Source organism: Perkinsus marinus (genome assembly GCF_000006405.1).
Source record: "Perkinsus marinus ATCC 50983 genomic scaffold scf_1104296927884, whole genome shotgun sequence".
Lineage (NCBI taxonomy): Eukaryota > Perkinsozoa > Perkinsida > Perkinsidae > Perkinsus > Perkinsus marinus.
The window spans coordinates 793,810-814,720 of NW_003217015.1; the positions used below are offsets into that span (position 1 = coordinate 793,810).

Here is a 20,911-nt window from a genome sequence, read left to right on the forward strand (position 1 = left end):
GCGAATAATGATGAAAATCAGAACACCCAGGAGGGCACTAAGGGCCGTATGAATAGCAGCGGCAACAGCAGTCTTCCCTTGCTCGACTGCATTAAAGATCCTTGCTCGCGATCCCCACAGTAAGGCAGGCCGAGGACGGTAGTGAACATATATGGCAGAGGGCGGCCTCGACCCGGTCGGCCCCACCAACTCTATGCATGCCCAGTGGAAAAGTTTGGTCAGCGCTCGCCACAAGGTAGTTGGTACCAATGGCTCGGCGAACAGCAGGTATACAGATGACGGGCTCAGAAGTGGTTAGCAATGTAGGGATAGAACCATCATCGCCCTCCACTAGCTTGATGAGAGAGATACCATAAACCCTCGAGGCTACAGCAACCTTGGTTCAGCCCACCGCCTTGTCGCAGGTCTTACAGTGCACCGTAAGGGAAACAGTGCAATAGGAATTATTCCAATAACTATGGGAGGCCCTATGATGCGTCGAGTAGAAACGCGAGACACCTACCAGCATTAACAGCATACTACTACAACACCACAACGGTCAGGGATGGGTTAGACATGTTCCATGCTAATAGGCTTGCGTACGGTTACCATACCACTCCTTCGCCACTTCAGCCTACTATGAGGCCATATTAGCATAGAATGATGCATGCACTTTGAAATAATGATGGTTACAATTGTGAGGTAGCAGCAGCAGCTAAGACAAAAGGATACTGATGATAGTGTACTGCTTGGCAGTAGTGCTACTATACGACGAGATACTAAGCCTTGTGAACACCCTCAACTTGTCATACTATCCTTCATACTCTAATCGGCTACTACGACCACGTAGTGGCTATCTAGACTGATAATAATCTAACAAAAACTATCATCATCATCAGCAGACAAGCACTCACCTCTGTGAAGACATTCGCAAGCAACTTGTCTCAGAGGCGGATAATCGTCGAAGGATGAGCCGTCGTCATCTGTTGCGGCTGTGGGTGATGTAACCATACGGACGATAGCAAACCAGGATTAGTGATGATTCTGCTGCCCACCAAGGGTGATGGAGGAACCGAAGGGCCTGCTGCCATCGGCCAAGACACAACCTGACAAGTGGTGCACTCTGCCATCGCTAACTTGCGACGGCTACCCACCGGCCTTGGGTTGGTCTGATGAGAGACTGCGTGGCTGCGTTGCTGCTGGGCCGCTCTATTGGTAGCACTCATGATCATCCGAGTGCCCATCACTGGACTAGCCGGCATAGCCCCTATCGCTCTGGTCGCCGGCTGGACCCTCACCGTGAAGGGCTGCGATACCGTCACGGATTGCTGTGGTTGATACGGAGCAGAGAAAAGGCTCGGTGTCAACGGAGGTAGGCCAAGTTGGAAAATCTGTCGATGGGCCACTGCTGGTGTCGGCGGTATGACCGGCGAGCCCATATATATAGCACGTTGGCTCGAGGCGTGATGCGATGTGGTAGTAGTTGCTGCCATCGAGGGGGTCGCTGTAACTGACAGGAAAGACGATGGGCTGAATTCCCTATGGCTATCAGCTTCACCTGGACCGCCATAAACGTATCTTCCAGTGTAGGGTCCGGTCATCGAGGCGCCCTGTACTACAGTACTACGATTCGGCGGTGACGGCTGAGACCTCGTCACCACCACACGATGCCTCCCTTCAGCTTCCTCATGGCGAGGTGCAGTATCGACAACTGACTTGTCCGTTCGAGTAGTATCATATACCCGCATCGGCGTGCCAGGGAACCTCTGCGAGTCCGACAGAGTCCTGGGTTGCTGGTAGGCCACAGCTGCCGAGTGAGAGGTCGCCACCGGTGGTGGAGGGGCTTGGAAGGCTCCAGTGATCTTATTGCTGGGATCAAGCACTCCACCGTCCTCAGGGATGGTCGCAGCAGCTAAGGCCAGTTGGTTGGCCACACCACACTCCTCCATTTCCACGCCATCGAAGCCCGCCCAGGAGGGTATCTCCTCGCTGTACTTGTGGAGGAGGGAAGGCACTGACACTCTGGTGACTATGAGCTCTTGGAAAAGTGGCAATAGGTCGTAAAGTGCCGTATCGTCTCGCTCGCTATACCACGGGTATATAAATATGCCATTCTCAGGTTGCAACATGAAGTTCTCCTTCACGTTATCGAGTATTATGCTTCTGTCCAGCTTCCGACCAAGCCTAGCCAAATCCTTGATGAAGATAGGCCCCCAAGGGAGGGCATGCTGACGATAGAGTCGGTGGTGCACGACCACACCTCGCAGGGTCTCCAGCTGGTCCACCACCCAATCGGCATAGTCCTGTGTCGCGGCTGTGAATACCACAATTTCATAACCCAAAGCGTTCAGGCCTGACAGGAACTCGACACACCCCGGTCTCATCTCAAAGCGGCCACCACTGCCGCCCTCCACCTCCGAGTAGTGAACCAAGGTCTCGTCAAGGTCAATGACAGCTGTATATCCCGACACACCACAATGCTGTGGGGGCAGTAAGGGTCTCATCCTAATGAGATGGGGTAGCATCGGGGGCAAAGGCTCGAAGTAAGCCGTGATGGCCGCCGCGACAGAAGCTCGGCTGTCAGAAGCCGTTGGCACCTTCTCATATCTCTCGTACACCGGGCCTTCTACCGGACGGAACCTCAAGCTTTGGAGAAACTTACTTCGAATGTTGCTGAGGGAGTTCTTATGGGCCATATCGAGGACCTCTGTGACCAGAGCGGCGACCTGGCCCCCCAAGGAGTTCATAGCTGAGCTTGGCCGACGCCCTCGAGTGGTGGGTGCGCCAGACAGAGTTCGGCACACCTGTCTAAGGAGGTTCTCAGCCTCGCTGTTGTTCTGCGAGAGAGCGTTGGAATGGCCCGCCTTTCCCATTGCCCTGTAACGCTTGGCAAGGTAGAGGATGTTGAGGTCAAAGTTGACTATACTGTACGGGTTCGTCTCCAAGTCGCCGGGGAACTCTACTGCTTTCTGACATACGTAGTCGATGAGGAGAAGGACGTTCTCATGGACGTGCTGGAGTAGGGCTCGTAGACGAGCCTTCACCACCAGCGGGACTAGTTGGGCCCAGTCACTGGTCTGCGCTGTGACCGCACATACACCAGCACACACGGCCACGGCACACATCTCGAGGACCATAGCCATCTTAATTTGCCTCTTGAGGCGACCCTCGACCGAAGCCACAGAGGAGGAGTACTTGGCCATAGTGAGGCCAGCATCGAGGGCAGCTGTATTGAAGTACTCCCGACAGAAGAAGGACACATGGGTGGCGTCACAGCGCACTCCGTCCAAGAGGTTGAAGGCCACGTGCTCCGCGCAGCTCAACTGTTGCAACATGATATTCAATAGCTTCTCGGCTCTCACAGGTGTCTTCTGGTAGATTGTCCCTTGAGTGTCACCACCAGGCCCACCAGTGTCACCAGCCACCACGTCGACCCTAGAGCTGTCCTCCAGGGCACTACAATGCTTGCTATCAGTCATGAAGACAGTAGAGACATCGTTGCTGACCGAAGAGAGTCTTCTTGAGGGGACAGTACGAAGACGAGAAGTGGAGCCTCGGTGCATGGTGATGTTGGAGTCGGTGAACGAGCTTGTGCGTACGACCATGAGATGCCTCTTGTAGTGGTTGATTGGGTAGTAACCAAAGAACCCCTGACACATGCGTGCATTTCTAAGTTTCTATATCACTGAGCTGACGACGATGCCTAACCCGTGGACGCGACTATACCACACCTTCTACACTTCCGACAACTACCCCACCCCGAAGTTGGTATACTCTGACTGAACCCAGCAGCCTCCTAATATTGAAGAAAACGCGAAGCCACGGTAAGAGAAGTATGCAGAGTAACGATCACAAATCTAACATATTCCAGTTGAATCCATCTATGGCTTTACCGAACATTTCGAGTATACTTGAGGGCTGCTATCAAGGCCTACTCGGCGGACTCCTCGGAGGGCTTCGTGGAACTACTCACCGACGACTCGTCGACTGCCTTTGACGACGAGTATGGACCATCAAGTGCATTGGCCAAGAACTCGAATGTCACACGGTTCTTCCAACTACGGCAAAGAGGACCTGTCAAGAGACCGAAGCTTACACACATAGGCATTAGTTCTAACCTTTACTACCACTAAAGAAGCCACAATGGCCACCCCGAGGGCATCTAGCCACAACACAGCCTGCACTGTCCTTGGCTTCAGCCTCATATTCCCATGTCGAGTAAGGCGGTACTACTGGATCATCATCAGCATACAGTAGTAGTGTCGGCGTCTCTATCATCGAGAGCGCCTTCAGCCCGTAAAGGCTCATCTCACGGGCGTACTCCTCTACTGTTTTATACCCGAGGAATTTGATCGTCACAAGGTTGTGCCAAACCCAAGCGTTGGCCGGCAATAACATGTTATAAAATTCCTTGGCACTTTGCCGCTGAGACATAACCTCGTCAATCAACATCAACTGCTTGTCACCCAAGGTGTCTCGCCACCTCGACTCGGGACTTTCCACATACTTTTTCATGTTCTTCCACAGGACACTCATGTTGATCCAATCATAGGGTAGAGGCTTGAGATGGTACATACGGTTGAGGGCAGTCTCGTAGGAGCACGGCCCAGAGATGCACACCACCCCTGCGACGATACCCTTGAGCTCCTCCTTGTAGTAGCCCACAAGAGACGACATAGTACTAGCTCCTAGAGAGAAGCCACAACCAAGCACCTTGGCTTGAGGATATCTTTTATGGATATGCTGAATACATTGATACAGATCATTTACGCTGCGTGCGTCCCATGCTTCGGGGACTTGCTTCTCGTCTGTGAGTTCCGAGTCACCAAAGCCGCGCCAATTCTTACATACAAATCGCCACTTCCGACGACAACGACAATAGTGGATCAGAGACTTCATATAGGGGTTGTGAGACTCACCTACTACTCCAGGTAGGAGGATTAGGATGGGCGCATCTTCAGGGACGTCCTCAGACTCCACTGACCAATCTAGCGCGATAGTGCCGCCGTCCTCTAGGGTCAAATCCTCTCTTTCGAACTCCACCGTGTCCCTCCTCAGCGCCAGGGACATTCCGGGCCAGAATGCAAACATGGTCGACTGACTGTGGCCGTCGAAGGCCCCAAAGGTCGGCCAAAAGCCCTTCCTCAGTGTATGGCATCTTCTGACGATCCACGCTATCCCTTCCGAGAACTGTAGCCTAGGCGTGGAATGCCCGGTCCAGACGTACCAAGACACTCCAAGAATGACGAAGAGGAGGAAGCAGTTCCATAGCCATTTCAAGAGGCCGGCCTGAAGCATATAGTTGCCACATTGGAGACAGTCGACGCAGGTGTCGGGTAAGGGCTTGTAGTAGGTCAGGGCGTAGAAGGCGAGAAGGAGGGCGGCATAGGTGATGAAGGCGAAAACCCCGAAGAATGGGATCGCCAGTGAAAAGTAGAATAACATCGCCTACAGTGGAATAACTCTGCTTACGGGGTTTTATTCGGAAGCCACGGCTCAGAGGGAGGTTCAGGACAGCCCTGCCTTGAGCGCCCGCCTTCGCTGACTAGAGACGATGACGAGTGGGACCTCAGGGAATGGTAATGTCGTTCGCCTAAAATGCAGTAAACTGTCTATTGAGATAATCGTACCTGCGCTGCGACTCTGATAGCGCAGCGGAGCGAAGCATTTCATATTTCTGAATAATCGAACGTGGTCACCTGACAAAACTTACACCCCATTAAGCCCAGCTTCGGAACAGATCCAACGCGCTCTGGTGTCAACTATAGTAGAAATACTAGAGGCGGCAGCGGCCCTCATTTTGTTCTATCGGTTCCCTGTCCTTGCCGCTTCCCATGTAAACCTTCATCTTTCTCATTATCTCATTACTCCGCAGTTTCTAGAGCCTAACTGGTCCTCGCGTTGAGTGCTCAATACCGATAATAGGGCCCTCTTAGGATTGCGTAACACTTGCCGCAATGTCCGCGGAGCTCCTTCGCCAACTTCAAGTCTTCAAGGCGAAGCATAACATAGCTCAGCAACCCAAGCATGGGAAGGTAGCCCTACTGCCCCCCCCCGCTCACCGATAAGTGCCCCCCAGGTGTCCTTCCTCTACGACTGGCGCGATGCGAGGACGGTCGAGCCACAAGCCATTGCCGAGGCTGCGGTAGGAAGGACGAAGTTGAAGTCATTGGATTCTGGCTGATCAGTTGTCGTGCTTCCAAGACCTAGTAGCCCAGGACCCCACCTTAGAGCAGTTCGCCGCTCTATTTGAGGTGGAGAAGGAGGGCTACAAAGGCAGAGACTTCCTCACTACTGAGGAGAATGATGACCTCAACAATACGATAGAAAGGCTGCTTATGCACTTGTCCAAGCATCTCCTCACCGAGCAGGGCCAGACTTGTCTCGAGCTGCTTGTACGTCGCATTGGAATATTACCTATTCAAATCATTACTCTTAGGTCAGTCGCTATGAGGTCCAAACGTACAATATGGAGGCTCTACTGCTGGCCGGGATCCCGTACGTCCCCTCCCCGTTGGCCCCGATGGTTGAAGCGCGTTGGTTGTCTTTAGATTCCATGATAGTCCTGTGTTTGCTCGCCTCACTAAGATCGTCAAGTGGGGTGACGACTCGCAGTGGATCTTCCTTGATAAAGTCCGCAAAACCGGAGAGCCTCTCAAGAGGCAGCACTTAGTTCATATGGCGAGTAAGGGGACCTGTGGTTGGTACTCGATGACCTGTTATGCACATAGGGACATCCTCGTCACTGTGGCGCACTCTATGTGACTACACTCGTAAAACGTTGAAACGTGGGATCGTCAACCGTCCATTGCTGACTACCATTAACATGGTGAGAATATTATACTAGTACGAGCGTCTATTGGAGTTGGTGTAGGTGTTCTTGGAGGCCCTTTCGGAATCACATAAGTTCACATTCGACCTAGCGCCGGCTCTCTTCCCCTTGATCACAGCTGCTCTCAAGAAGGGCTCTACTGACCGTCAAGCCTTCTCATTTGCAGTGACCATGCTGATACCACTCATCGTTAGTAAGATTGGGATTTCAACCCGTAGCCGCCAAGTGCATCCTGTCGATGGCATTGCTTGGACGAAGTAAACCCGTTGCCATATTCAGGCTCCAGCTTCACAGATGCTGATCTGTGCAGTGTACTTGCTAGGGCCGTGAAGCATGCCCTTCTCCCAGCGTTTGCGGTAGGTCATCGTATCGTGGGTAGCAGTATGGGCGACATACGTCGTGTCAGGAAGTTGTTGACATTCTAGCCCTTGGCTTGAGGTTCTCCCAAAGAGAGGGTAATTTCTGGATCAAGGTTGCTAGGGAGCTCAACGCTCGTTTCGACACTCACTCAGATCAGGTAGTCCTCTCTTTGTGGACCCTCATAGAGCGATAAGCCGCACTTCAGGTGTTGGAGGCCATTGGCAAGTCCAGGGGCTGGACCCTCGTGTTGAGTGGATTGATACTTCCTTATGGTGCATCCTCAATCTTGTCAGCTGTGGTGTCCTCTGGTTGGCTCCTGCGTGCTTCTACCGTGGCTGCTCTGAGTGTATGCGACTCGGCTGTGGCCATCATTGCTAACGGCCCTAAGGAATCCCACGTCGAGGAGGTAAGTCGAAAACACCTCTAGAGTCACCTTATGGTTGGTTGACAGATACTACCCCAGCTGTATGACACTTTCCCTGTTGCTGTGAGTCGCTGTGCTCTGAAGCATAAGTGTGTGAAAGAAGTGGAGTCACTCTTGCCGGGCGGGCATGTCTTGGATGCTCAACTGCTTCGTCATTTGTCCACGACATCAGCATCTGCTCGGGAGGAGGCGATCTCCCAATTGGTCGATCGTGACAATACGACGGGAGGGGAGGCGAAGGCCGTGGCTGGGCTGCTGGTGGAGCGCCTCGGGGTTGAGCCTTCACATGTTATCAGGATGAAGATCCTCAATTCTGGTTGGGTTTGGAAGGCCGTCTCGGCTGAGGCCAAGAATGTGGCTCTTGTGGGGATGTTGAAGATGCTGATGCCCCCGAGGGAGCGCATCACGCCCAAGCAGTACTGGGAAGAGGTAGTAGCATTGTCGCGGCGTGCGGTCTTAGGTCGGTAGTTACCTCACCGCGACTCAGGTTGTCGCCGTTGACGAGCGTATCGTGGAGGAAGTCGAGGCAGTACTGTCTCTACTGAGTGGCGAGGCCATCCCTTCTGTGACCGCTGTTAGGGTCATGAAGGGCGACGATCTGCCTGGTCATGGCATGCCGTCTGCTACTGAGACCTATCCTGGAGGGCCAGCGGGTGCTGCTGCGTTGATCCAGGCGTCTGTGATGGGGGGTAATGGAGCCCCAGATGCACACGAAGTTGTGGAGATCATTGAGAGCCTTGGCCTCGATAGGTCTGTTGATGCTCGTGTCTATGCTAAGTTGATATCTCTGACAACAGCAGAGGAGGACATTGGGAAGCTCATAGGGCTCATGATTAACAACCCGTCGTGCAAGGAGATGGTCAAGAATGCTGTGACGGTCGCTACCAAGCGGCCAGTGTTGTTGGCCTTGGCAGTGGGGCAGCATAGCTTCAAGGCCCTTCGAATGTACACTGAGCTGGCGGGAGCTAAGGCTAATGACAACGCGCTCTTCCTCGCGTGTCTTCTTATACTGGGTTCTGATGCCTCTAGCAAGCACATGAGGTCTTCTGCGGTGTCGGTGATAGTGTCGAGGACGAAGGTCCCGGTGGCTGCGGCTAAGGACTCTTGGCTGTTGGTGAATAGAGGCATGGAGAAGACCATAGAAGGGAAGGCTTACACTGCATTGAGGAAGGCATTGAATGAGCGAGAGGCTGATGCTGTTGGCTCTACGGCAGTCGTGAGGGAGATCATTGCTGCCAATGGGGGACTTATAAGGTGGATTGTTGAGGTCTCTGGAGCAGTTGGTAAGCAAATAATGTGTGCTCTATGACGGATTGATTTTTCTTGTAGGTGAAGACCTGCAGAAGGAATGTATGGGTCTCCTGCGTATGGTCGATTCGCGGTCTCTCCTTGTCAACGGTGCAGTCCCTACTGCTACTGGTGCTGCTGTGGTTGCCTTGGGTGAAGCTTTGGAGAAGTGTGAAGACGATAAGGTCGTTGGGAAGTTCGCTGACATCGTTGTGGGCGGTACTGGAGCGGATATCTCGGACGACTTGCTTGGTGTGATGCCTAATGCCGGTTCTCGACTTAAGCCCAAGCAGTTGGAGAAGCTGGTGTCGCGGGCGTGCGCTACACTCCCTGGCCCAGGAGCCGTTCGCTTCTTGGCCCGTGCTGATGGGATATCAATGAGGGTAGCGGTTTTATCAGCTAGTGGTGAGGTGTTTAGTACTGTAATCAGGTTTTGGCAACGACGCTGCTACCGTTGATATCGGGTGAGGAGGCGGTGAATGCGGTCCTCGCTGGTGAGGCCCTGTTCCAGCAGACCACAGACCTCAAGCTTGCTGACAGAGAGGTCGCTCGGAAGGCTGTAGTCAAACCGTTATGCAAGTAAGTAAATTTCGTGAGCCGTCACGGATGAGACCTTTCTTCCACAGAGTGTTGTCCGGCCAAGAACCACGTGAAGCGGCCCTAGACCTTGTCTGCTTATCGATCCTCGGCAACGTGTGCCAGAAGGCCGATTTGGCGCTTGTGAAGCCGGTGGTCTTGCGAGCTGCAGCTGATAAACAGCAGCTCTCGGCTGCCCTGCGTCTCTGTGGAGCAATCAATAGCATAGATTTACTGAGGGAAGCCCTTGGCCAGATCAAGACCCCTCTGGAGACTCCTCAAACAGAACAGTTGAAGACAATCGTTAAGTCGATGGTTTCTGAGGAAGGTATTGCTGTGGTTTTGCGAGAGCTCACTCGACATGGTTGGTTGGCTGTTGTAGGTAGCTCGGCTGCTGAGGTGCTGGACGCCTTGGTCTCGGCGCCACAGGAGTCGGCCCGCCTGCCTTACACGGTCATCTGTGAGATTGCTAGGAGCCTCGACGCTAATGGTGCGGCTTTGGTAGTAGTAGTATTAATACGACTCTCCTGTGTGCCATGGTCCTCTTAGGTGCTGCTGTTGGCGGCTGACGCCCCACGTGATGATGTTCAGACTTGGATCAGTGGTGAAGTTCTTCCATTGAATATAGCAGCTATGGTTCACGTAGGTTGGTGGTCGACAATATGAAAATTCAGAGAAGATGTTGCTTTTCGTACGCTCCTACCTAAATAGTGTGTGAATTTCGACAGTGTAGTGGTGGAGCTTGTGAGTTTCGCTGAGGAAACCAGATATGAACTCCGCGCTGGTGCTCGCCTATCGGGTATTCATGCTCAGGCTCTTGAGACGGCACGGGCCCTATTCAAGGGCGAGGTCACCTTTGTTAGCACTGCTGCTGTCCAATACCGTACAGTATCTATTAGAGTGGTAATAAGGAGAAGAGGAGGCACACACTAGGGCTCAGGTAGATGAGGCTTATTGTCGTCGTCAGGTCTCGGGCGTAGTGTTGACGTTGACCAACTTGGGAGTGCCAGAGGGAACGCCAGAACAATACGCGTCCCTGCTGTTGGCCTTGCACAACGTTACAGGGGACGCTAAGAGCAAGAAGGCTGCTAAGAGCCGCTCTGTAGCTACGCAAGCTGCTGGTGAGTGTCTATTTGGGATAATGTAGAAGTGGCACTAATGTGGAATACTTCCTCACGTTCGAGAGATGCTCAGCTGAAAGAGATTTTGCGGTTGATGATCTCAGGGAAGGTTTCTGTCGAACACAGTATGGCATTCAGGTGCTCTTCTCAAGGCGTTAGAGGCTGATCGCATCATAGCGACATTGATAGCACTGTTGAAGAACCCTTCGAAGCAGTCAGCGTTGTTCACACAGATAGCTGATGCTATTGAGGAGGGTGCTACTGGGTAGTACTCTTGTCTAGGGTGGCAGGGAAATATCTGAGCTTCATCTCAGGTCCTGGCAGCAACAGTATCTGTCCATCCCTGCATCGGTCCAGGAGGAGTGTATTGACGCTGTTATCGAGAGGGCCAGCCGGGAGGGTAGTGGGTCGACTTAATAGTACCGTCTGGGTTGAGGCTGTGTTTTAGATGAAGCTGTGATGAGCAACTCTCTGTGGTCGGTCTTGAGGGGTCTGTGTAGTGCTCTGAGTCTTGCGACGTTGAAGGATCGAGTGACGAAGTTGGTTGGCAGCAGTGAACCCTTGGCTTCTGGAGTGATGCCTCTCGGAAATGCTCAGCTATGCAAAGCAACGACGATTCTTGTCAAGCGAATGGGTATATGCTCGCATGCATCATCCGAGAAGATATTACGTTCGCCTGCTAGGTGCATCGTCCCTCTCGTATTTGAGTCTACTTCTGCCGTCCTTGATTGCCGTTTTGTCTGCTGGAGAGAAGGACTCTACTGTGCTGCAGCCGACCGCCCAGTGCCTCTTTGAGATCACTGGAGCCTGTGGACAGTACTTCGGCCCCGAGACTAAGGCGGTTTTCAGACTATGTGAGATGCTGTAGAGCGCTGGAGGGTATGTCTGTTGGTAGGTGTATCGCCGGAGTGGGAGTTGGCGCGAATTGGTGGGGCCCTCAGTGAAGCCAGCAAGGACCTCTCTCACCTGCTACAGATGACAGCGCAGCGTTTGGCGAGGTAGGGCTGTCAGGGCTATTGCTGTTGGATATTACTTTCTGGGATTGCTGCATTTTCTCTTGTGGGTGTCCGTAGGTCGTTAGTTTACTGTGAGATGCTGCCGATGTTTAATATTGGGGATATGCCTATTCCTGATTGGGTTGTATATGTTTAGGTCCCAACCCGTCGCGAGTATGATGGAGTCGGTGAAGTCGATTATTCTTGAGGCGTGTGGACCCAAGCATTCAGTCCCGAGTGATAAGGACATATTTCGCTTACAGAAGCTTATGTCGTTGCTGGGGTGAGTGTACGGCCCTTGTATCGCCTCTCACGGTCCCCCTGGTCAGTTATCTGTTCTCTCGTACTGCGACCGACGTCCGAGTGATGGGGTCCATTGCTGACCCTCTAGCTCGGCTCCTCAGCCGCGTCGTCGCTGTTGTTCAATCTACGCATGTCGTGGTGCCCCCAGCCCGACGCGAAGTTCGATGGTGTGATGCAGAGTTTGGCTGGGGCTCGGAAGCGTTGGCCGGTCTCACTGTGCAGGCTCTAAGCGAGGTGCCCTACTGCCTAGGTCGTAGGGGTGGATTCTTATGCTCCCCTTCAGGCGTGTCTTCATATGCGTTTGGCTGATGTGGGAATCGTCATCAAGGTGTTAGGAAAGGCAATGAAGCGCGGCGGGTGGTTGGTGGAGGGAGGACAGAAGGCTCCTCAAACGGCCATCTGGCTGTCGCTGGCGACCGAACTCTGCAACAGGGGAGGCCAGGAGATCGGTGTCGCGGTACTTCAGTTGATGTCTGGAGATATTCTCGAGGTGGGTGTGCTTCGCTCCGCTGTGTTTTGTGGATTAAGTTGTTGCGTAGATCTTCAAGCAGTGTAACGAGCAGGCAAGTGGTTCAAAGAATAGTAGTAAGAAGAGGAAGTCTGGCGAGGAGGCTGCCCAAGAGGGTCGACCCTGGTGGTTCGATCTTATGCAGGAAGCTCTAAAGTAGGGCGGATCTCAGCAGCGTACGTTAGTCCAGGGCGTCTCCCTCCTCAGGTTGGTAGCAGCGGTGTCGAATGTGACATCGGAGGTGTCTTCGGACGGTGAGACCTTCGAGTCTATCATAGATGCCGTGGCTAACTGCTCTTCGTCGGCTAAGTACTGGCCGAGCGCTTATACAGCAGAGGCCCAGAGTGCATTCAGCCTGGCCATCATTGCTATTGGGAAGCGCTGTGCCAGTGACAATCAGGTGATAGAGGCGTGTTTGAAGGGTTGCCAATGGGATCATGATTCGTACTAGGTCAAGTATTTGCTCGCGGATCTTCTGCGGCCTTGTCGTATGGAGCCTTCAGCTCAAGTGAAATTGGCGCTGCTCCGTGGTGTGACGGAACTGTGGAAGGTGAGTGTTGTTGTTTATGCATGAAAGTGATGGCTGAGTCTCAGGCCGTTGGTGGGCCGCTGCTGGTTGGCATGTCGGAGGTGTCTGTATATGCTGGAGAGCTGTTGGAAGATGAGGATGCTGAGGTGAGCTCATCGAGGAGTAAGGGGGCAGCAGCCAAGATGTCTTGCGGCAGGTTGAGAGAGCGACCCGACTTATGTTGGCTGAGGTGGAGACTGTGTCGGGCGAGAGCCTCTTGGACAAGCTTCACTCCTAGGATCGACTCCAGTAGCAATAATAGCCACTGTTTACCAGGATTAGTGACGCCATCATGGCTAAGCTATAAACGTCAGTTTACGTTCCTCCGTTTACTACTACTACACGTACTTGATAGACCTGTGTACTTCTGGTTGGCAGTAGTCAATTCACGAGGGGGAGGGGAGGGGAGGTCGAGGGATTACCTAATTTGTGCAGGTCTTCTTGCCCTGGTCTGCAAATGCCTCGTTCGCCCAGTTGGGCGGCTCGACCTCAACTCTGGGCTCCTCATTATGTCCATCAGCACTATCGAATCTTCCCGTATTCTACGGGTCTGCGGTTCGTACTGGCCCATCGTTATAGTGACGGCTTGAGAGGGGTAGGACATTCAAATGGGTGGTGGAATGCCTGTTCACAATGGTCGCGAGTATCATTCATTGCTATGAACCTGCTCTTGTCGGAAGAGAAAGCTCAGCCATACCCCGTATGAAAATCCTTGGGAAATGTTGAACACTTAGGAAACGTTGGACGAGGAGGCAGCTTGTCTGAGATGGTTGAAGGAGAGCATCAGAGACAGGAGGAGGTTACGAGAAGCTGTACGGAGCCGTGCCTTGCACTGGACACCCTATCAGTATCTAGTGGGTGAGAGGGGCAGAGCTCAATGAATCCGTTCGTGAGAGTAGAACTAGCATAAATTGCGATGTGCGCTCATTTATGCCGTGTGAAGAGATGTATATCCCTAGAGGATTTACGAAGGTGTGTGGTCAGGCTATGTAGACTTTCTGCATCTCGAAGCGTTCATTGTGAGGCCCCCTACGTTAATCCCAAGACCTGAGACGGAGCTGATGGTGCAGCGCATCCTGGAAGGGGGCCTACCAGGTGGGAGGCGCATACTGGATCTGTGCAGTGGAAGTGGTGTTATCGGAATTGCCTTGGCCACTGCATGGGCCACCATGAGGTCAGTTGAGGTGCTGTGTGGTCCCTAGATGGTCTACCCTTACATGATGATCTCTACTAGCGGCAGTGGCTTGTTATCAGGGTTGATCTGGCTGATCTCTCGGAGCAGGCGATGGGTCTTGCTCGAGAGAACGCGAAGCGCTTTGGAGTGTATGACCGACTAAAGTTCTTGGTCGGGCCCATCAGTGACCAAGAGTTCACGGCAAACTCCTATGACATGGTCGTCTCTAACCCTCCCTATATCCCCACTGAGTCTGTCGGGAATCTTTCGCGCACAGTGAAGAATCATGAAGATATCTTGGCCTTGGATGGGGGTGAGGAGGGGATGAATATTGTGCAAGAGGTAGGTCGTACATGTTACTAGTAGGCTGTCGGCCCCTTGTTTTGACCGGCTCTGTCATAAGAGTAATTTCAACTAGTAGTAGAAATTTGGTAATAGTGGTGATGTATATAGTTGTAATTGATTGGCAGGTGTTGAATGTATCATCAATGGTTCTGAAGCCTAACGGCATGCTTTGGATGGAGCTACACGCTGAGTCTAGTCAGCATCGATCTGTCGAGGAGTACATAGCACGGCACCATGCTACTGAGCTGGTGATGCAAGAGGTCGTACTTGATCTGAGGGATATGCCGCGGTTTGTTCTTATACGCAAGGTCGACCTTGGTGGCGTCTTGTGACTGGTCATGTTTCCGGGGTACCAGTGTTGGTGTTGGGTGAGGGCCCCTGAGGTCGAAGGAGATCTGAGCCCTAGGGGGCCTACCGTTGAGAAGGGGTGTCATTAGTTCAGTATCCGCACTGTTACTTATTTGTTTATTGGCGATGCATACTCCAGGGGCGGACTCACCGGCGAGCACACCCTCACTGCCTAGTGGTACCCCGGAGGGCACTCCGCCGTCTATGACTATGATGGCTGAGCTGGCGACGTTGAGGCAGCAGTATGAAGCGATCAAGGATGAGCTGAAGGATAAGAATGAGGAGCTCAGGACTTTACGAGGATTTGTAAGTTACCGCCGCACGGGGGCTCATCTCAACGCTGTCTTAGGTAAATGAAGCGCGGCGGAAGGCACGGACACCGGCTAAGCTGAATCGGAGGGCGGCTGGGGATCTTCTCAATACTAGTAAGATGAGGGCTCTATGGCAATGTTTCCGCGTTGCAATTTTCTACCTTACCGACAGGACATGGTTGCCTCAGGCGGTTCATGCCTTCCAGACACCCCTGGTCGGTATGCTGGGATGCCCTCGCCCCCGGCAGAGCTCAGAGCCATCGCTCCGACACCTCTGAGGGCTCCACATCCAACCGTGGATATATGCTCGGTTGGGGTTAACACCTCCCCTCTGGCAGCTAGCTCACCCCCTCCACTATCGATACCCTCCCCATCCTCCTCTGCTAAGGTCAGCAGCACGGTTGGTTAGACTGGTGTGAGGAGTCGTTTCATGGCAGGGTTCACCACCTGTTACTCCTAAAGGGATACCTCCTTTGCCGTTGGGTAAGCTGGGCCTTATTGGAAAGACGTCTGCGGGCCCTGTGTCGGGTAAAGCACTGCCGCCTCCTCCACCTAAGGTGAGGCTCGTTACCTTGTCGTGAGCTGATGTGAGGCTCCTCAGACTTCCCCGATACTCACATGCCTTCCGCCAAGGACCTCTCCTAAGTCAGCCAAAGGATCCCCTCCGCCGACCTGCATGGTGAGTAGCATATACCCTTACTGGGCTTGGTGTGCATGTATGCTCGTTGCAGAACGTGGCTTCTCTTGGTAAGGCGTCTCCTCCCCCACCTTTGCCCACCGGCAGGGGTATACCTCCCTTGGCGGGCCCTAAGGTATCTGAGGCTTGCTGGTTCATGGTAGAGATCACCATCTTGGCGCGGTCTCTCAGGGACCTCCGCCACGTGTACCTACGAATCTTAGTGGGCCTAAGAGCGTCCCGAAGGCTAGAGTGCCCAATCCCTATGTAGCCCTGCATATAAAAGGGGTGGACATCACCAAAGCTAAGGGGAAGAGAGCGACTGCTTGTAGGGGTGGGGGAGTGGCAACGCTCACTGGTAGTCGTCTTGCAGCGGTATTGGGAGTTAGCGTCATACTAAATGGTTTTATGGATTTCCCATAGTATGGGGCTTCCTGGCACAAGTTGGGTTTTTTATTGCTACGGGGCCCTCACCTTTCGTGATGGCTTTCGTATGAGCCCCTGGTGATGAGGAGTTTTGTAATGCTGTTAGGTAGCGTATCGACACCGAGAGCCGGAGGGGCTGGCAGCACGGACTCGGGGACGGACACTCCTCTCAGTTGTGATAGCTCCTTCATCCAGGCGGCCCAACTTGAACACGCTCATGATGAGCCTCTACTACAGTACTTTACGAGGTGAGAGGGAGGAGCTCTCTTACGGCCGATGGTGTTGATCGTTACTCCATGGCATTGCTGATACAGTAGGGATCTATGATAGTAATATACCTATCATGATATGAGTCTATGGCTGCATTCATAGTGTGTGATAGAAGTTTGCCATGAGAGGGGTTTCCTTCTCGCGGAGGCATGTATTGACTATCCCACTCAAGTTGGCTCATCCGTAGGTATGGTAGCCGGCCTCGGGACTTTACCATGTCCGAGTGCGGTACCCCTAGGAGCTGCGCATCTGATGCCGATACTAGTGGTAGCTATTCATCTCATGGGGTGGAGAGTATGCTGCTGTTCTCTCCTAGTCCTCCCTGCTCATACGGACATTTCTATGTGCTCGGACGGCACTCCTCATCGTAGTGTTGTACTGGGCGGGCCTCCATCGATGTCGAAGAACTCCAGCGTACCCATTCTTGGCAGCTGCGATCGACCTCCAGGGATGGGTGCTTCACAGAGTAGGTCTATCTGCTAGGGTCCTGCAACTTGCTTCAAGTTTCTAAACGAAATAGTTGGAGCTCGGTGAATTCTCGCACGGGCGTGTGGCAGGCACGAAGTCTCTGCTGCCTGTGATGCCTCCTGACTGCATTATATCTCGCCAAGTGGGAGCTCAGAAGATATGGAAGAGGGTGAGGAGGAGCGTGAGGGCGCAACAGAGGTCGTCATGTGCCGTCATGTAGGTGGACTCCAAGTTCCTGACGAGGCTCTTCAAGAAAAAGGAAGTCATCAGAGATCTGGCACAGAAGGCTGCTGCTACTGGCAAGGAGCTTGAGAGTAGGGAGTTCAGTACCACACCTTCTGGAACTCCCACTGAATATGGTAGATCCTCTCGGGACACCAAACAAGCCTCTGACGGTGTTCGGTACGAAGGAGCATAGGCTGATTGGCATCGTAGCACAGAAGGTGTTCATGCAGATGGAGCCACCACCAGCAGGCGCCAAGCTCAAGAGCCGTAGCGAACAGTAAGTCTTGGCTTTTGCTGCACATATTGGACCAGAGCTGCCAGTTACCGCAATCTTCTGCTGCGCTGTGACGACTCAGTGTGGCAGGAGGACCAGCTGGGTCCGGTCGAAAGTCTACTGCGTGATGTGAGGCTTTTCCATCTTTTCAAACTGGGATGCTCCTCCGGCATTGTAGCTGCCTCCCGAGCTCACCCAGGCCGTGATGGAGGCGGTTGACCGCGACCCTCCTGGAGCTTGTCGTGATGAAGTTGATCTCTTTGTGTAGGGAGAGAGGGCTACGAGACCTCGCAGGAATTGACCTAGATACCACCTGCGTAAAATACCCGATATACGTCACCGCCTGCAGCTGATGATCTTCCTGAGCGGCTTTGAGGAAGAATTCCGAGCCATTGAGGTTAACCTCACTACCATGTACCGAGCGCTGGAGGTGATGTACGATTTGGTAATAGCAGCGGCGAGTCGGAGGATTGATGATGATTCCTACCCAGCTCGACAAGTTCGCGTTGGTCCTTCAACTCTGCGTCAACTTTGCTAATGCTCTCAATCCGGGCGGCCGTCAGGTAGGGTCTCTGTCTATTGAGTGTTTGGTGGTTGTTGTGACAGATCGACATGTTCCAGCTGGGCGCCTTCAGCAAGTTCTATGAGCTCAAATGCACTGAGAATCCGCGGGTACTACTGGTGATGCTGGTTCCCTCTGAGGACTGCTACTACTGTTGCATATGCTGTTGTTTGTAGGTCAGCTGCCTGCATTGTGTGATAGCCTTGATGTCAGAGGAAGATGTGAAGGCCTTGCTTGATAGGGTCGTGATTCGGTGCATCGAGCGGGCGGCAGAGCTGAGGTAGTTTCGGCCGAGACTATGGTGAAGTGGGAAGTCTTTCCAGGGCATATCGAACGGTGGATGATGTCCGGGAATTGACGGACTCCTTTCATGATATCGAGCATGCTTTGGAGAAGGAGCGGGAGAGGGAGAAGAAGCGAAGGCTCACCTCGATGGTTGCCGAGCCTCAGACGGTGGATGACTGTGCTGAGGTAATCTCTGCTATCTACTCGGTATGAAACGTGGGAGGCATGTCGCGGTGTTCTTAGACCGAGGATGGACCTCTGGATACGTTCCACACTCACTTGGCTGAGTTTTATCGGGACAAGATCGCGGAGAGCCAGTGGCTGTTCGACTACGGCCTCAACGTTTACGCCAGGTGGGTAGGCTCCATCATGGCGAGAGTAGGGAACGTTGATAGTTACCGTAATCTGTGTATGACGTTTGTGGACTATGACTCGGTGTGGCCACCACCGAAGGAGCGGGGACCGGACTCTAAGGATCTCTTTGAGGTGTGTCGAGACATGCTCACGCTCATAGCTAAGGTGGAGCAAGATGTGAGTGATGCTAGTAGTAGCTTGGAACTGGCTCTCAATGGCGATCTCGGCAGATACATAAACTAAAGCTGCGAGAGCAATTCCAGGAGCAGTACCCGACCCCGACCGATCTAGCTGCGGGCACGATCGAGCGGGGCCAGGTGTCGAGTCCCATCTGCATCACTCCTCCTATTGCCCCCTCTACCCCAAGCACTATCGTGTCCGATGGAGTGGCCTCGAAGGTGGTAAAGTCTCGGGCGGCCACGGTGCGGCAGTCGTGATTGTGTCAGGCGTTGCCTAATATGCGTCCTATTTCCCGCTTCCTTGGGTCAGCTCGGGAGAAGGAGAATATTAGCGCCAACATCTCTGCACCGGAGCCCGAGAGGGTACCGACTCAGTGGCATCCCTCGGGAGGCACACTGTTGTGTAGGTATCCAAGGACAGTGCGATCTCGAGTGGCGATTCTGAGAAGATTTCTCGTTTCCCGAACTTCTCTCACCTGAATAGCCCACCACCGAGTCCTCCGAGTCAAGAGCTAGTACCTCCGCCTGCTGCTGCTACTGCTGATACCTTCCCGGTGTCGTGGGCGTCTGCGGAATCAACCTCTGGGAAGGTCTCGGACCTCCCACCGCAGCCGCCATTGATACCAGCGTTACTCCTGGCGCCGGCTGACCAGGCCGATGTTTCGGTCGAGTCGTCTAATGGGCCCGTTACTGACGATGATGTAGCCACGCATCCGACTAACAGGTTCCGTGAGGTCCTGCGGGAGAGGCCTCCATCGGTGAGCCGATCCTCCCTCCAATGCATCCATGTGAATATTGGCAGATATTGACAGAGAATGAGGCGGTTGATGGCAGCAGCATGTCAGAGCTGGACCAGTCGTCAATGTCTGTGTCCTCAGCCCGTAGCACTCTATCTGTCAAGTCAACTAGAGGTGGGTGGCAGGCCTCTGTAGAAGTGATACCACACTTCTTTCAGAACGTCGATCTCGAGTAACACGGAAGAGGTCAATGCGGAGCATCGTATCGATGGGTGAGTGTCCATACGGTCGGATGGATGGGCAACGTATCGTCGGTTCAGCAAAACTGCGCGAGAGTCCGACTGAGTCGCCTAGTGGAGAGACGTTTTATACGGCGAAGTCGAGGTATGCAATGTGGGTCTTCAGCCATCTCTACGATGGGTGTCTTTGGATGGGCTCTAGTAATCATTTGAGTATGTCTTTTCAGCGCTTCCTCCCCGCGGTCAAGCGTCGGTAATGTCCCGCCTGCTAAGCCCCCGACTGGCAGACCGAGTCTACGAGCGAGTAAGATCGGGTCCGTTTGGAGGGTCGGGGAGGCTGCATGCTGTTACTAGCAATGTTTCTGTTCACTCTGGGTTACTTCCTTTCAGTGTCGGGCTCCCAGGACTTCCGTCCTCCTCCTATTAGCAGTAATGGTGGTGTTAGCAAACGGCAGACGTCTAAGTGAGTACCTACTAGTCTGTGCCCCCTGCCATTGGTTACTGCATTAGGCATGGATCTGAGTCTCGAGAGGCTGAGAGGCTTAGGAGACGATTAGAATCGAGGAAGAGCATGACCAATTCAGTGGCCCGAGTGAGTAGTTCAACTTGAGGGTTGCAGTCCGTCGAGTGATAGTGACTCAGATTCTCAAAAGGAAGAACCCACAGTTGGAGGAGAGCATCTTGCCCGACAGTGAGGAGGAAGACTTCGGCTCCGGACGGTGTAATGGTGGTTGTAGTGATGAACTGCTGGTGATGATTCCATTCAGTCTCGCCAGTGTCCTCAATGGCATCCTCGTTATGCGGGCGTCGGAGTAGTATCGAGTCAGCAGGCTCTGGTATTAGCGACCGTGGTCGACCTCCTTTGGCACCTAGTGGGGCTCCTAGGAAGAGAACGAGTAATTTGGTGGCGCGCGGTCATAGGAAGCCTCAGGCGACTTGAGGCTCGTTAGGTTCTACGAGTGTTCGGCCTCCGGCCAGGCGTGTGAGATTTCAATAATAGTCGCCTTTAGGATTGGTAGTAGAATTTTCGAGCATTTCTCCGGTATCGTCATGTCCTACTTGGTGATAATACTATGCACTTGCCT

At 53.3% G+C, this 20,911-nt stretch overlaps 5 protein-coding genes across 5 annotated transcripts; 3 read left to right on the forward strand and 2 right to left on the reverse strand.

Annotated features, from left to right (window-relative positions):
- Positions 1 to 569: 569 nt before the first annotated feature.
- Pmar_PMAR010278 (hypothetical protein) lies at positions 570 to 3,514 on the reverse strand. Its single transcript, XM_002788690.1, has 4 exons — positions 1,538 to 3,514; positions 1,134 to 1,489; positions 894 to 1,085; positions 570 to 852 (listed from the first exon to the last, which is right to left on the reverse strand). Exons 1-3 carry the CDS (start codon positions 3,456 to 3,458, stop codon positions 924 to 926), a joined length of 2,439 nt encoding a protein of 812 aa, XP_002788736.1. The 5' UTR covers positions 3,459 to 3,514; the 3' UTR covers positions 570 to 852; positions 894 to 923.
- Positions 3,515 to 4,092: 578 nt separating this feature from the next.
- Pmar_PMAR010279 (Abhydrolase domain-containing protein, putative) lies at positions 4,093 to 5,424 on the reverse strand (the record flags this gene model as incomplete). The annotated part of the gene is made up of 1 exon (XM_002788691.1): positions 4,093 to 5,424. One exon carries the CDS (start codon positions 5,422 to 5,424, stop codon positions 4,093 to 4,095), a length of 1,332 nt encoding a protein of 443 aa, XP_002788737.1.
- Positions 5,425 to 5,936: 512 nt separating this feature from the next.
- On the forward strand, positions 5,937 to 13,306 carry Pmar_PMAR010280 (bap28, putative; the record flags this gene model as incomplete). Its single annotated transcript, XM_002788692.1, has 32 exons — positions 5,937 to 6,014; positions 6,059 to 6,124; positions 6,168 to 6,374; positions 6,419 to 6,477; positions 6,531 to 6,664; positions 6,711 to 6,808; positions 6,854 to 7,004; positions 7,091 to 7,167; positions 7,218 to 7,328; positions 7,377 to 7,577; positions 7,623 to 8,024; positions 8,056 to 8,878; positions 8,925 to 9,265; positions 9,313 to 9,461; positions 9,509 to 9,786; positions 9,841 to 9,959; positions 10,008 to 10,100; positions 10,272 to 10,361; positions 10,426 to 10,579; positions 10,718 to 10,844; positions 10,894 to 10,979; positions 11,028 to 11,213; positions 11,263 to 11,433; positions 11,475 to 11,577; positions 11,732 to 11,857; positions 11,904 to 12,111; positions 12,161 to 12,367; positions 12,417 to 12,541; positions 12,593 to 12,785; positions 12,837 to 12,935; positions 12,980 to 13,060; positions 13,111 to 13,306. The coding sequence occupies 32 exons, from the start codon at positions 5,937 to 5,939 to the stop codon at positions 13,189 to 13,191; spliced, it is 5,424 nt and encodes a 1,807-aa protein (XP_002788738.1). The 3' UTR covers positions 13,192 to 13,306.
- A 592-nt stretch (positions 13,307 to 13,898) lies between these two features.
- Pmar_PMAR010281 (n6-DNA-methyltransferase, putative) lies at positions 13,899 to 14,804 on the forward strand (the record flags this gene model as incomplete). The annotated part of the gene is made up of 4 exons (XM_002788693.1): positions 13,899 to 13,942; positions 13,999 to 14,127; positions 14,208 to 14,469; positions 14,598 to 14,804. 4 exons carry the CDS (start codon positions 13,899 to 13,901, stop codon positions 14,802 to 14,804), a joined length of 642 nt encoding a protein of 213 aa, XP_002788739.1.
- Positions 14,805 to 14,946: 142 nt separating this feature from the next.
- On the forward strand, positions 14,947 to 20,642 carry Pmar_PMAR010282 (hypothetical protein; the record flags this gene model as incomplete). The annotated part of the gene is made up of 28 exons (XM_002788694.1): positions 14,947 to 15,126; positions 15,170 to 15,245; positions 15,320 to 15,426; positions 15,569 to 15,688; positions 15,733 to 15,810; positions 15,863 to 15,967; positions 16,000 to 16,135; positions 16,340 to 16,481; positions 16,691 to 16,767; positions 17,061 to 17,140; positions 17,192 to 17,285; positions 17,335 to 17,473; positions 17,509 to 17,599; positions 17,820 to 17,915; positions 17,962 to 18,033; positions 18,077 to 18,142; positions 18,209 to 18,312; positions 18,356 to 18,503; positions 18,561 to 18,670; positions 18,713 to 18,848; positions 18,902 to 19,069; positions 19,118 to 19,213; positions 19,258 to 19,608; positions 19,653 to 19,761; positions 20,217 to 20,289; positions 20,337 to 20,418; positions 20,469 to 20,545; positions 20,594 to 20,642. 28 exons carry the CDS (start codon positions 14,947 to 14,949, stop codon positions 20,640 to 20,642), a joined length of 3,162 nt encoding a protein of 1,053 aa, XP_002788740.1.
- Between the last annotated feature and the right edge of the window lie 269 nt (positions 20,643 to 20,911).